Genomic DNA, 16,167 nt, shown 5'->3' on the forward strand with positions numbered 1-16,167 from the left:
CAGTAAGTATGTGAATAATATATCAGCTCCAAAATAATTTAATCTCGATTTATGTCAACAGTAAATGTGTCTAATGTTATAAAATGCTGAAATGAAGTGTATTAAAAACAACAGATATTTGAAAACAACAGTAAAGAAACCTTCTTTATTTATAAGAAAACATTCTCAGAGGAAATCAGTACACGAACTAGGCCTAACCGCTTTAAAACCCATGTTAAAGTTAACAGATAACTTTGTCTGACTATATTTATTCGTTAAACATTTAAAATATAATATGTAAAATTGAAGTGATTAATTCAAGAGCCTTCGTGAGAAAAAATACCGAGAAACAAATACAAAACTACAATATCTGTAGAACAGTGACACTGATGTGGAACATTGATGTCCTAATTGTAACATATACGGTCGTAAACGAATACATCTCCAATAATAAGTTGTGAACTGTCTTTTAAGGGAGCTGTTATAGTACTTCTCGAGTATACCCAGCACCTGCGAGTGATTAAAAAAAAGAGAAATTAGATGCATGTTTTTTGTTTGTTTTTGGAATTTCGCACAAAGCTACTCGAGGGCTATCTGTACTAGCCGTCCCTAATTTAGCAGTGTAAGACTGAATTATTCTTACATTATTAGAAAATATTAGCTAGTCATCACCACCCACCGCCAACTCTTGGGCTACTCTTTTACCAACGAATAGTGGGATTGACCGTCACATTATACGTCCCCACGGCTGGGAGGGCGAGCATGTTTAGCGCGACGCGGGCGCGAACCCGCGACCCTCAGATTACGAGTCGCACGCCTTACGCGCTTGGCCATGCCAGGCCCAAATTAGATGCAAAAGAAAAACAACTGGACGCGATATCAACTCATATAAAGCAACAACTGCTTTATTAAATCAACATAAACGTGACTCATCATAAGTTTTGTAGGATTTTTTATGATTTATATGGATAATGTTAAATGATTAAATAATTCAATCTAAGCTTCAAGATGACACACGTTATGTCTATAAACACAGTTATTGTAAAATGTTTGTGTTCTATCATAATGTTTAATGTGGTCGTAACTCCTTTTTGTTTTTTAGCCGCGGAATATTGGCTCAAAGAATGACTCTGATTTTTTTTCCAAGTACAATCTTTTAGCGTACAGCTTTGTCATCTCTTCAATTATTTGAGATCTACTTACAGTTTTATGCTCAGGAGGTCAAACCCTTTTGATTGATGTATTTAACTACGTCCAAAGTCTCACATATTAGTTTACTTCAATCCTGCCTTTTAGAATTTCAATGCGAGGGAAGGCTGGTACAGGTCTTGATGAATAATAAATGCATTCTTTGTTTTTGTTTTGTTTTTTTTAGTTTCACGCCAAGCTACTTGAGGACTATCTGTGCTAGCCGTCCCTAATTTAACAGTGCAAGAGTAGGGGGAAGGAAGCTAGTCATCACCACCCACCGCCAACTCGTGGGCTACTCTTTTACCAACTAATAGTGGAATTGACCGTCAAATTATAGTGCCCCCACGGCTGAAAAGCTGTGCATGTTTAGTGTGACAGAGATTCGAACCCAAGACCTTCGGATTAGAAGTCGAGTGCCTTAGCCACCTGGTCATGCCGTGGCAAATAAAATCGAATCGGATATACGCGCGCTCCACGTTTATCGTCGCTGGTACATAAAATTATAACTAATGAAAAACGAGGAACGTCTCATGTCTACCCTAATCTTGCCTAAATGAAATTTCAAGTGCCGCAGCTATTGAGGATTTCATTTTGTTATTTTCAGACATTTTTATATTCATTACTCACATTGCTTTTAATCTTGTATTTGTTTCAGTAATATATTTGAGCCACGCCTATTTTGCTATTAGTATTTAAAGTTCTTACGATACATTGTTATTTAATTCTAAGAACTTCCAACTGAAATTGTTTGTTTGTTTGTTTGGAATTTCGCACAAAGGTACACGAGGGCCATTTGCGCTAGCCGTCCCTAATTTAGCAGTGTAAGACTAGAGGGAAGGCAGCTAGTCAACTCTTGGGCTACTCTTTTACCAACGAACAGTGGGATTGACTGTAACATTATAACGTCCTCACGGCTGAAAGAGCATACATGTTTGGTGTGACGGAGATTCCAACCCGCGACTCTCAGATTACGAGTCGATTGCCTTAACCACCTGGCCATGCCGGACCTTCCGACTGAAATAAAGAGGGAACGACAATTTAACAACCACATTATTTTTACTTTTCGGTGGCTCAGCGTTAAGTCTGAAGACTAAAACCGATATTCGATATCCATGTGGGCACAGTACAGATAGACTTTATGTAGCTTTGTGCTTAACACTATATCTGCTACATTCAATGATAAATACGTACAAGTTCTTTGCTTCAACCCAGTTACCAATCTGTTCATCAAACGTCTTTAGATTTTCCCCGAAGCCGATAGAGCGACACTTGAGATTGCTGAAACAAAGGTTTTTACAGCCTTCTAGTCCTCCACTCACAGTCCCGTGGCCCACAGTCTCAATAGAGTCAACAATAAGGTGGGTTTTATTGGTGCCCGAAACGCAGATTCACATTTCATGTCTATTAAAAAAAAAACATACATTTAGGCTAATTTTAGATCTGTTGTTCATCTTATTTTTGTATTCATATTTGTTACTTTGTTATAGACTTTTATATTTTACACTCTTAACACTTCTTTACCTAATTGGGTTACGTTAAAAACCACTTATTTTAACGTGTTATTTCCAACCTTCATGTTGTCGTAAAATTAAAAAAATATCATTGCACATTCATTTAAAATAATGTATATTAAATTCTTTAGCAGTAAATATGATTACTCATAGATTTTGGATCAGTTATGGCAGTCGGGATTAACAGAGAAGTCCTAACGAAATATACCTTGAAATTATTCAAAGAAATCTTACTCAGTCAGTATAGTACCTGAGAAATGCTTACGAAATACATCTTGATGTCATTCTCAATAAATAGTCCTCAGCCTAGATGTCCATTGAGAAACCCTGTTGAAAGATATCTTGACGGTTTCTCAAAGAAAATCTTATTCATTCAAGGTATCATTTGACAAACACCAAGAAAAGATATCGTGAAGTTGTTCCAAAGACACTTTACTCATCCTGGATGTTGCTTGAAAAGTCTTAAGAGAAAATATTATGAAGTTGTTCCAAAGACACATTACTCATTCTGGATATTGCTTGAAATGTCTTAAGAATAGGTATGAAGTTGTTCCAAGAAAACATCCTGAAATGTGAATATCAATTTGGATATTATGAAGTATTTCCAAGAAATACAAAAATTACTCAGTCGTGGTCATCTGAGAAACTATACCTAAGGATTCTCCAAATAAAATGTACTCAGTTCAGACGTCATATGGGAAGCCTGAAAAAAAAGGTTTGGTTGTTTGATTTTGAATTTCGCGCGGAGGTACACGAGGGGCGCTAGCCGTCCCTAACTTAGCAGTGAAGGCAACTGGTCATCACCACTCACTGCCAACTCTTGGGCGACTCCTTTACCAACTAATAGTGGGATTGACTGTAAAATTATAACGCTTCCACGTCTGAAAGGGCGAGCATGTTTGGTGCGACGGAGATTCGAACCCGCGACCCTCAGATTGGGAATCGTATGCGTTAAACACCTGGTCATGCTCATGATTGGTACGACCGGGATTTGAACCCGCGACCTTCAGATTGGGAGTCGTATGCCTTAACCACTTGGTCATGCTTGTCCTAAAGAACACATATCTGAACTAATTTATTTCTCAGGCAAGAAAATGTATGTGATCTAGCTTTATTATACTGGTAACCTTTTGATTCTATAAATGCTGTGGAAGTTTAAAGCTAATAAAACATAATATGAATATTTTTGTGATATCTTTAGATTAAATAAAATAAAATACTACTCACTGATGTGTTCTTTAAGCCTAAGATATGCCAATTGGTAGGTGGCGTTTGGAAAAGGAAGGCCAATGTTGTAGCTGTATATGGTGTTCTCCAAAACTTCTTGTCTGGAGCGTTGTACAAGGTCGTTTTTGAGATAAGTTGGTAGAAGTCGTCTAATAGCTTGTTAAGTTGATCCAGCAGTATAGAAATCTGGGAATAACATTCAATTAAATACATTGCTTGTTAAACGGAAAACTCATATATTCATTCATGATCCGGCATGGTCTGGTTGTTAGGGTGATGGATTTGCAACATAAGAGTCACAGGTTAGAATCCCGCCATCTAACATACTCATCCTTTCAACTGTTGGGAGTATGAAGTGAAAATCAATCCCATTATCTGTTATTTATCGTGTGTTTTTTTAATTTCGCGCAAAGCTACACGAGGGCTATCTGCGCTAGCCGTCCCTAACTTAGCAGTGTAAAACTAGAGGGAAGGCAACTAGTCATCAATTACCACCCACCGCTAACTCTTGGTCTACTCTTTTATCAACGAATAGCGGGATTGACCCTCACTTATAACGCCCCCGCAGCTGAAAGGACAAACATGTTTGATGTGACAGCGATATAATGTGCGGTCAATCCCACTATTCGTTGATAAAAAGGTAGCCCAAGAGTTGGCGGTGGGTGGTGATGACTAGCTATTCTTACACTGCTAACTTAGAGACAGCTATCGCAGTTAGCCCTCGTGTAGCTTTGCGCGAAATTCAAAACAAATCAAACCAAACCTAGAACCCCAGGTCACGAAAAACCGATCCCTCTCGGCATCATGCCAAATTTTAAAATATTATGTCCCAGAAGGCGCCGATTGGTAGAAGTAAATTACTTGATTCTTCCATTTAGAATATTTTATCAGATTTCAAATCCATGAAGTATAAATTAATATATAACTGTATGTAATCCAAGGGTGAGCAGCATATACAAGTGCCACATAGGAAACAGTATCCCTTCTTCTTGTGTTCATGTTCCTGGCAAGGGAGTTTACAGATTTAATTTGTGAATATATATATTTTCTGTCAATAGGAAAAATAAACTTGTTTATATTGTATTATTGGATGAAGGTTATGTGGTCTGGTGCCTCCAATCTGATTTTCGACTCTGACGTTTTTTTCCTAAATTTGGGAATATTAGTAATATAGTTGATACATTACAGATAAAACCGTCAAACTTTGTAACCAACCGTTGGTGAAACCTCTGTATTTAGCTATGCATCATACAACGGTATCAATATCTAGATAAGTATCGAAAGGACTACTATTATGGAACACTGACCGCTACTATATACATAATCGAAGCTCAGGATAAATCTACAGTTCGTCAACTTCTACCGTGTCGCTAAGTTCATGTTGCTGAAGAACTCCAAACAATGTAATATTACGATAGAAAGAAGTGGAAGTTTCATTTCTGTTTTAACTTAAAGAAATAAGTCGTCGAAAAGTGGTAAAATTAGTCCTTCCTGAAGAAACTAAACCTACAATAAACAAAGGATTGGCACAAAACAAACTTCCGTTAGTATATATCATTTGGAACAAACTTCCGTTAGTATATATCAGTTGGAACAAACTTCCGTTAGTATATATCAGTTGGAACAAACTTCCGTTAGTATATATCAGATGGAACAAACTTCCGTTAGTATATTTCAGATGGAACAAACTTCCGTTAATATATATCAGTTGGAACAAACTTCCGTTAGTATATATCAGATGGAACAAACTTCCGTTAGTATATTTCAGATGGAACAAACTTCCGTTAATATATATCAGTTGGACAAACTTCCGTTAGTATATATCAGTTGGAACAAACTTCCGTTAGTATATATCAGTTGGAACAAACTTCCGTTAGTATATATCAGTTGAAACAAACTTCCGTTAGTATATATCAGATGGAACAAACTTCCGTTAGTATATATCAGTTGAAACAAACTTCCGTTAGTATATATCAGTTGAAACAAACTTCCGTTAGTATATATCATTTGGAACAAACTTCCGTTAGTATATATCAGTTGGAACAAACTTCCGTTAGTATATATCAGATGGAACAAACTTCCGTTAGTATATATCAGATGGAACAAACTTCCGTTAGTATATTTCAGATGGAACAAACTTCCGTTAATATATATCAGTTGAAACAAACTTCCGTTAGTATATATCAGTTGGAACAAACTTCCGTTAGTATATATCAGTTGGAACAAACTTCCGTTAGTATATATCAGTTGAAACAAACTTCCGTTAGTATATATCAGATGGAACAAACTTCCGTTAGTATATATCAGTTGAAACAAACTTCCGTTAGTATATATCAGTTGGAAGAAACTTCCGCTAGTATATATCAGTTGGAAAACACTTTCATTAGTATATATCAGTTGGAACAAACTTCCGTTAGTATAGTTCAGTTGAAACAAACTTCCGTTAGTATATATCAGTTGAAACAAACATACGTTAGTATATATCAGATGGAACAAACTTCCGTTAGTATATATCAGATGGAACAAACTTCCGTTAGTATATATCAGTTGGAACAAACTTCCGTTAGTATATATCAGTTGGAACAAACTTCCGTTAGTATATATCAGTTGAAACAAACTTCCGTTAGTATATATCAGATGGAACAAACTTCCGTTAGTATATATCAGTTGAAACAAACTTCCGTTAGTATATATCAGTTGGAAGAAACTTCCGTTAGTATATATCAGTTGGAAAACACTTTCATTAGTATATATCAGTTGGAACAAACTTCCGTTAGTATAGATCAGTTGAAACAAACTTCCGTTAGTATATATCAGTTGAAACAAACTTACGTTAGTATATATCAGATGGAACAAACTTCCGTTAGTATATCTCAGATGGAACAAACTTCCGTTAGTATATCTCAGATGGAACAAACTTCCGTTAGTATATATCAGTTGGAACAAACTTTCTTTAGTATATATCAGTTGAAACAAACTTCCGTTAGTATATATCAGTTGGAACTAGGACTAGACAATTGTAACACGTATATTAATGTCTTTTCTACACAGTAACTGCTGTCCACCGTCACGAGGCTACAACCGATGACTTACGGGAAAATATCAAATTAGTAAAGGGCGAAGTGGTTTAAGACAGTGTATTTTGTTTCCTCTTATATTTATGGTTCCAGCTGAATTAAAAAATGGGCCCAAGTATTTCGAATTGTTTTGTTCAACTTTCGTATTAAGTTTCATGCAGAGTTTGACCCTTTTATATGAGTTGACTTTGTTTTTTACATTTTTTGCATCACATCTTTATATGGCTCATTCCTTTACTCTATCTTAATTTATTTTGTACACGTAAAAGTTTTCATTTGTTTCAAATTTCACGTAAAGCTACACGAGGACTATTCGCACCAGCCGTCCCTAATGAAAGGTTAGAGGGAAAGCAACTCATGGACTACTCTTCTAAAAACGAATAGTGAAATTGACCGTCATATATAGCGTCCCCACAGCTTAAAGGGCGAGCATGTTTGGTGGAACAAGAATTCGAACCCGCGACCCTCAGACAGTGAATGCTCCCCCTAACCACCTGGCCAACAATGTTATAATGTATTAGACATTTCTTCTACATTATAATAAATCAATGGATAACTGAAGCGTTAGGGTTAGTTTAAAGACAACATACCTCATATTCATCGTTCTCATTGATTGGTTCATCTATCTTCATAACCCAGTTGTTCAGATTAGATTTTGTATTCCTGAGGTCATCAAACATCGAGAGGATGACTTTCAAGTCCTCGGTTTTCCTACAAGAATTGAGGTAACCGGTAGTGAGAAACTTATCTTGTTGTTTGTTTTATATTGGTCATTATTTCAGAAGAATTGGCAAACCAGAGAACTAACCTTATTTTTTAGAACGCCTCAAGCAACTCACCATCAATGGGACAAAACTGCATTAGTCATTCTAATAACTTGTAAGCGAAAACAAAGAACTGAATGATATACAAAAAGTAGTCCGTAAATTAAGTTAAATCACTTCTCAAGCTACGTGCAGTATTAAATAGCGAACAAAAAGTAGGCTTAAGATGAGTTAAATAATCGATGTTTTCACAAACAGAATAAGTCGCGTTTCTCATAAAAACAAACGTGAGTTGAAGTAGTTAAATATCTAACAATAACTTGTTGTTAATTCAATGTATTCTAATTAACTTTATTTTAAAGTATTCAGTGAATAATCTGTTTGGTAAAATATATTAATAAATGTTTTCTTTTATCTTTTAATTACTTTTTCTATGTAAGTTTATATATCCCTCAATATTACCTCTTTCTCCTTGTTTTCGTCATAAAAATTGATTTTAAATGTTGTTATACATTCCCGAGCATTTGAATACCTGAATGAGCCCATTTAGTAAGTCATGCAATAGTTGATAAAACTGCTCAAAATGCCAGCATTCTAATTGTTATAGATTACAAGTAATAACAAAACGACTTCCTCTTCGTTTCAGTATTAGGGTTATCAAAATAACAGCGTATGCTGCTTTATGAAAACATTGAAAAGGACCCGTATCTGATGTTAATACTCACGTGCAGGTTACTTACAACGCTTTTCTACCACCGATTTATTTATTTATATATTAATAATTACATCTCTTCCTTGACATCAGGAAACGACGGGTCTATACTGGTCAGTGGTTCTAATGTCATAATCATTGGATTACCGATGCCGTTTTCTCGGACTTTTGACAGGAAATCTTTGATAAGACGAAGCAGGTCTCGTGGTAGTTCTATGTTCGACTGGATGTCGCTTGTACTGTAACTGTTCATTGAAAGTTTTACTTCGCCTCTTAGGCTCTGCTCCTTCAGATTCTCTTCTAAGCGAAGCCAGTTGTCTGAGGGGAAGGGAATGAAAGACCTCTCGAGGGTAAGTGAACGCTAAACGCATAATATAACTTATATAACAAGCTGAGGCTCTTAAAACCATCATAATTATACGATTATGCTTACAAGGACAAAAGTTTTTGTTTAAATATTCAGTTTTGTCAATGCTTAAAACATTTCACTGGTATGTTCTCACTCACCGTTGCGAAGCTATATGCGTGTGAACTCCATTATTATTTTGACTAAGTACACGAGATATAAAAAAACCCTTTAAGAGTTCGGTTTCAATGAATAATTATTCTTGTATGCATTCGACTACACGTAAGTTTTGGTATTTCTAGAGAGAAGAAACAGTGAAGTAAAATAGAAAAAAAAAACATATTTATTCAATGTATTTTTCTATTTACCTGCTATGCTGTCAGAGAAAGGTCCACTTTCCCCTATATTCTCTGTCAACATCTTTTTAATCTTTATGAGATCAGCAGGGTGGTTGGTTTGTATCTGGGTTAACACCAATAGTCTTTCTCCAAATTCCAGAGAGGTACAGTAATGAGTCCCAAAAACTCGAGGGTCAAACTCCTTCCATCTTTCCAGTAAAGAGGCACCCGACAAAAGCCCCCGTTTAACCTAGAAAACAACAGTAAATTTCAAATGTACATAAGCAAGATAAATGAAGAATGACAGTGGTAGTAATACAGAAGAACCATTAGATACGAGGTTATTTTCCTATTCATACTGATGGTTTTCTTTTTTTCTGTTCTTTACCTGTGACAGTAAATATTTATTGCAAATTTTAATAATAAAAGATTTGTTTAAGAAACACGTCATTTTAGAATTATTCACAGAAAACGGAAAACTGTTCATCACCACGATGTTATCATTTAATCTTCTATTGGTGTGTTTAATCCGAACGGCATCTTATTCGAAACATGAGCTAGGCCAGTGTTTTCCGAAGTGGGAGTCGTCAAAAGTAAATATGTTGAGTTAAATTTACACCTTTGTGCAAATTAATTGAAACAAGTGGTCATTTTACAATATTTTCAGCATGGCGGCCGGTGTAGGCTCGCTGGATCCACTGATTTCCTTTAATAGTCATTTTTTTTCACACAGACGGCGTCATTAGCTGTGTTTTGCAGTACAGCCGATCTACTTTTGAGATATATGACGAAATTTTGAGAAATATTACGTCATTCGAAATTGCGTTAGAAGGGCAAGGAGACCAGTCAAAAAACAACTTCTTGCCAACTCAATGAAGAAAAAACGGTATCAATGGGGTCTAAAATACAAGAACTGGACGCAAGAACAATGGAGGAAGGTGTTATTCAGTGACGAGACTCATTTCTTCGTACAGGATCAAATAAGTCTACATGTTCGCAGATCTCCAGGTGAGAAACTTCGAGAATCTCACATCAATCAGTTCGTAAAACATCCCTTGAAGAAGATGTTTTGGTGCTTTTTCAGCTACTATGACGTCGGTGGCTTACATATCGTAGAAGGTATGATGCGAGGACCACAGTACATCGAAGTTTGGCAGAGAAGAGTCATTCCAGAATTGAAAAAAGAGATTTCCAGATGGATCTGGCATTTTTCAGCAAGATCTTGCTCCGTGCCACACATCAAAACTTGTGAAGAATTTTATGACTATAACGCGAATAAAGGTGCTGGACTGGCCTGGAAACTCTTCGGACTTAAATCCTATTGAAAATTTTTGGGCGATTTGTAAAGAAAGACTTCGGGGAAAAGACTGTACTACGAAAGATAAGCTAATTGAGGCCATAATTGGGGTGTGGTACCGCGATCCAAAAATTAGTAAAGATTGCAGTCAACTCGTGGACTCGATGCCAAAGCGGATTAACGATCTTCTGAAAAATAAAGGTGGTCATATCATGTATTAATTTGTGAGTAATTTTTGGATTATCAGAAATAAAACGGAAAAAAATTGAAAAAAAATCGTAATTTTCCGTCTTGTTTCAATTAATTTGCACAAGGGTGTAATTCTAAATAAACAATAATCCAATAAAAATACGTTGAATTAATTAAATGACGCAGTACGTCGAAAGGCGATGTTTTTCTTTATACAACACTGTTTTCTTATCACCATGGAGACCCTCATACGTTTTAATTCACATCAAGGGACCCTCAAGCTAAACGAGTTTGGGAACCACTGAGTTAAACAGCTAGGTCAGAGACTCCTAAAGTTCAGGCTTAGCTATCTTTAAACGCTATCACGACTGAAAATACGAACCATGTTTAGTGGTGTATGTGTATTCGAACCTTGAAACTTTTGATACGCAACGTGTCATTTTTTTTTCAGTTTTGTGCTTTACTACATTGCACGTAATATGGAGTATCCGCACCGGCTAGAGTTAAAGGTAGTACTAAGCCATAACTCAAAACTACTAACACAACGATCTGTTGTTTTTTTTTTATCTGGTGTATTTCAAGAAGACGTGTTAAGCCGAGAGACTATGCTCTATAAGACCTAGCTTCAATGATTTCATTGATTGCACAAGACGTAATTCTGAAACGAACCAGCAAAAACAACCAAAGTTGTAGCACATGATTTGTTCTTATGGTTTTAGGTAAGAATTTTAACGGTAACAATTTTAGAAAACTTAGGTCGATGTAAAAATATGTTTAAAATGAAGGCGAGATCAGACCAGTGCGTTGGTAAAACAACTTATTACAAGCAAGCGAGACAGCAAAAAACTACAGTTAACAATTACAAATCTATATTAATAAGTGACATATTAAGAAACAGGTAAAACTTTTAGAATAAAAATTTACGGTATAAGTTTCAATTGCAAGTGGTTCGCGTGACACAACATAAATTGTAGGTGCCATTACAGTTTTCAATGAATAACAGAAAAGTATTATAAACAAGGGTTCGTTATGGTATTTCATACAACAGCCAACAATTATATTTTTTAAAAAATAAAATTGAACTCAATGTAACAACTTACCGTTCTAGTTTTCAGTAAAATACAGAGATAGATTGTGTCTTTCCGATGCTGAATATCCTTTAGTAACATATCAATGCCAAATGACACCACTTCTGTCTGGATTAAACCTGCTTTTGCGTAAAGGACAACATCCAATGGTATTTCTAACATATTGTATAGCTCACTGGGAGATTCAATAATATGGTAAGTAGATGTCGTGTCTTCATCCTGAATCTTTTCGCAAAAAAAAAGTAGAAACATAACAAATACAAGTTAATAACTTATGTCGTAGGAAACATTAATAAAGTTGAATAAATATAAACACAAAATGTTGTGTAAGCCCAAATAGAATACTTGATAACGTTATTATAGAGCACATAATTAATATGATGTTGATCCATTTTCGTTAGTTAAAAAAGAATTTAGAAATTTAAAGAATAATAAACCCTAAAGTTTCAATTCTTTGGCCAATTTGCAGTATGTAATATTGCCCTGGCTGGTGAAGTTTCAATTCTTTGGCTAATTTGCAGTATGTAATATTGCCCTGGCTGGTTTTTTTAATGCCAATCCTCACCTGGTAGGCACCAGAAGATTGAAAGATGGCTAATGTTAGTCCATTTTCTTAAGATTATGATAAAAACTGTTCCGTTGTGTCACTGATGGGAAAAGTTTTTCAGAGTCTGATGAAAACGATTTGAAGAAATTTAACAAAGTTTGAAATGTTGTTGGATGTTCAATTTGTTTTCACTATGGGCAGTTCTCGTGTCACTAAACTTCTGACATTTTTGGACAGGTCATTGATTATGTAGAGTGCGGTAATGATGTGTATTTGGTGTATCCAGATTTTCAGAAAGCATTTGACAAGATACCACATCAAAAGCCTAATTGACAAAATGATCTTTACAGATGTGTGGGATAAGTTAGCTCACTAAAGAGAAAAGTGACTAAATGGAAGAAAGCAGAAGGTCGTTATAAATGTAATTCAGTCAAATAAGTTATATTATTGTTACAATTAATTACAATAACTGCAAGGAAATGTAAGTCGGTTATCATTACTGATTTATAAGAACAATCTTGACTAGAATAATGTTAATAATGTCATGAAAGATAAGAATTTTGGCGTTCTGGATGAAATATTTTTTATTTCACCTAAACACCAAGAATTATAGGGTGTGTGTGCGTGTGTGTGTTTTCTTATAGCAAAGCCACATCGGGCTATCTGCAGAGACCCCCGAGGGGAATCGAACCTCTGAATTTAACGTTGTAAATCCGTAGACATACCGCTGTACTAGCGGGGGATTAGTGGGATTGACCGTCATATTATAACGCCCCCGCGGTTGAAAGGGCAAAAAAAGCATGTTTGGTGCGACCCTCAGACTACGAGTCGAACGCCTTAACCCACTTGGCCATGCCGGGCCGAATTATAGGTGAAGTTATTGTGATGTTTAAACTGTTAAGGAAATGGGTGGTGTTGATTTGGTGTTTATTTTGTAATACGTAATAACGAGAATGGTAGGATTAGGGGACACAGATCTGAGTTTAGCAAAATGGGAGTCATTTTCAGTTAAGAAAGTGTTATTTTTCTACCAGGGTGGTTGGCCTTTGGAATGGGTTACTTTCAAATATCGTTGAGTTGTGGATTTAAAGGAATTTAAGGGAAGGTTTGATAAATATTTAAGTGATATGGGCTGGTTTTAAGTTTTTATGTTCTTTTGTAATGGATGAAACTGCCTATATGGACAAATAGCTGTCTTTAAATATTATGTTATTCTGTGTTAACATGACAAAGTAAGTCTTATTTAACTATATTTCCTTTATCAACGGGCTTGTCTAAAAGTATTAAGTCATATTTACCGTTAACGCTTTTTCAGGTGTTCCGAATAAGGTTTCTGTATATGTGATATACATATATACGTATGTAATTCATATATAAGCGCCATTTTTAAAGCCTTTCTTTAATATTTGCATTTGAGACAAATTGTGTTTGACCAGGTGGATTAAGGCTTTCGACTCGTAATTTGAGGGTCGCGGGTTCGAATCCCCATCGTACCAAATATGCTCACTCTTTCAGCCGTGGGGGCGTTATAATGTTACAGCCAATCCCACTATTCGTTGGTAAAAGAGTAGCTCAAGAGTTGGCGGTGGGTGGTGTTGACTAGCTGCCTTCCCTCTAGCCTTACACTACTAAATTAGGGACGGCTAGTGCAGATAGCCCTCGTGTAGCCTTGTACGAAATTCGAAAAGAGACAAACAAATTGTGTTTTGAGTGGTTATCGACTGCCATATAGTTTTGTTCTTGTATAATACACTGGTCGATTCCTATTAAAGAATCAGCAAATAGAGACACGTTCTGCTGTTTATTATCTAATACTTTTTGTTCGCTTTGTAATATAGACAGGTTTTATTGACATATGCCCTTGTGATTACCATTGTATGTTTGTTTATTTAACAAGGCTTTTCGCAAGAATCTTCACAATTTGGAGCTGTTGAATAGAGGGGAGGCACTTAGTCAATATTATCTGCCCTCAACTATGAACTGTTACAATCGAATAATATGATTTAACCGTCACTCTTATAACGCGCGTAGGCTCATAATTTTGTGACAACGGGACACAAACATTGAACTATCGAATTTCAGTCCAGTTCTCAATTCACTACCAATTCACCTTCGTCCCACTACTGTTTGTAGGCCATAATGGCAACTGTCTTTAAACAGCTACCCAATAAAATAACCAACGATAAGAGCACTTTTACTATAACTACAATAACTATCACGCGCTTTTAAAGTAACAGAGATACACTCTCTTTCTCATATTGTTCTGTAGACTATTTCTGATATAAAAGCTGTCTTGATTTACAGGTCTCAAGCCATAACTTGAAACATCACATGATCAGTTTATTTTGAGTGAAGTAAATATTCATCAACCTTTTTGGGAAAAAAATTGTTGAAGTCATGTTATAATATATAATAGTTTTCTCTTCTCATTTTTGTTTCTTAGAAAACAATAAAAAAACTGCACAATTAGCAGGCATCCTTCTTAATTAATAGTTCTATTTAACTAGATACGTTTACTTTTTAAATTGAATTTTATATATCCGAAAATATTTCCTGCAGCGTCTTCATTGTTGCTCAAATATAACAGGTAAGATTATACTGTAAAAATCTCTGAGTCATAACAACGTAATATGATAACACACGCGCACAAACACATGAAAAAGAATAAACAACTTACGTCTTTGTAGTCTTCCTCATTGTAAATGTTGGGACCAATTTGAAAGTTTCGAACGTCTAACGTCCTTCCAATAAGCATTGGAACAATGAAAGGCAAAAGCAGCACCATCTTTCGGTGACGCGATGAACAATCTTCGACGATATTTATCTACATCAAAAGAAGGTGCAATAATGATTTGTTTAATAACATAAACAACATATTAACACATTCTTTGTCGCAGAACATCTTGTCCAGAGGAGTACGAGAGTGAACATAATTTACCACAGAAAACGATTTACGTTTTTATCTTACTATAATGAAAGTTTTTTTTTCCCGCGGGCCCGGCATGGCCTAGCGCGTTAAGGCGTGCGCTTTGTAATCTGAGGGTCGCGGGTTCGCATCCGCGTCGAGCCAAACATGCTCGCCCTCCCAGCTGTGGGGGCGTTATAATGTGTCGGTCAATCCCACTATTCGTTGGTAAAAGAGTAGCCCAAGAGTTGGCGGTGGGTGGTGATGACTAGCTGCCTTCCCTCTAGTCTTACACTGCAAAATTAGGGACGGCTAACACAGATAGCCCTCGAGTAGCTTTGTGCGAAATTCCAAAACAAACTTTGTCTTCCCGTAAACTATTGTTCATTAATTAAAGTTTCATTTAATAATAAATATGAAATTCTAATGTCATACAGAAGCAGAAAGTTTTATAATACTGTAATAATCTATTTACAAGCAAATTCTGGGTCAGATTTCGATGATTTCTCTGCCGTTCTGTTACACATATATAAGGGTGTGCTATTTAATTTAAAATTTTCTAGATGTACCCAATGTATATTTATTACATAAATCTTACCTTAGGAATGTACACTTACCGTAAAGAAGAGCTGTCACTTTGGGTAATGGGGAAAAAAAATCGCCCACAAGATCTACATGTCACGCAAGTATATCTTCCCAGCATTCAGTTGTTTCGTGTTTTTTTTCCACTAACACTGTAGATATCCATGTTCGATTTGTTTCCCTTGAGTGTATAGCGTGTGCTAACTTTGTATGAAAGTTGAACAGTCAACAATATCGCGGTGTGGACCCCGGGTTTCCTTAGGAAAATTGAATCACACTCGTTTTGAGGTTGCAAAGAGATAAATGCATGAGAACTGAACATCTGATCTTACGTTGTTATCGCAAGATCGTTAAAACAGAAAAAATATCTTATTCCGAAAGTTTGTTTCAGTTTTGCTTTACCGCCATCTATTG

General features: G+C 35.9%; 1 protein-coding gene across 1 annotated transcript; it reads right to left on the reverse strand.

Moving 5' to 3' along the window:
- Nucleotides 1-130: 130 nt before the first annotated feature.
- LOC143229273 (uncharacterized) lies at nt 131-15,955 on the reverse strand. Its single transcript, XM_076461392.1, has 9 exons — nt 15,789-15,955; nt 14,944-15,090; nt 11,732-11,944; nt 9,176-9,395; nt 8,536-8,779; nt 7,576-7,696; nt 3,909-4,094; nt 2,362-2,571; nt 131-489 (listed from the first exon to the last, which is right to left on the reverse strand). Exons 2-8 carry the CDS (start codon nt 15,049-15,051, stop codon nt 2,566-2,568), a joined length of 1,098 nt encoding a protein of 365 aa, XP_076317507.1. The 5' UTR covers nt 15,052-15,090; nt 15,789-15,955; the 3' UTR covers nt 131-489; nt 2,362-2,565.
- Nucleotides 15,956-16,167: the final 212 nt, after the last annotated feature.

The sequence above is a fragment of the Tachypleus tridentatus genome, chromosome 1 (assembly GCF_004210375.1).
Source record: "Tachypleus tridentatus isolate NWPU-2018 chromosome 1, ASM421037v1, whole genome shotgun sequence".
Classification (NCBI taxonomy): domain Eukaryota; kingdom Metazoa; phylum Arthropoda; class Merostomata; order Xiphosura; family Limulidae; genus Tachypleus; species Tachypleus tridentatus.

Coding starts and splice junctions, on each gene's coding strand:
- LOC143229273 (XM_076461392.1), bottom strand. CDS start 15,051: ATGGTGCTGCTTTTGCCTTTCATTGTTCCAATGCTTATTGGAAGGACG. Junction 11,945..14,943: donor ATGAGGAAGACTACAAAGAC/GTAAGTTGTTTA, acceptor TTTTGCGAAAAG/ATTCAGGATGAAGACACGAC. Junction 9,396..11,731: donor TTTTACTGAAAACTAGAACG/GTAAGTTGTTAC, acceptor GTTGTTTTCTAG/GTTAAACGGGGGCTTTTGTC.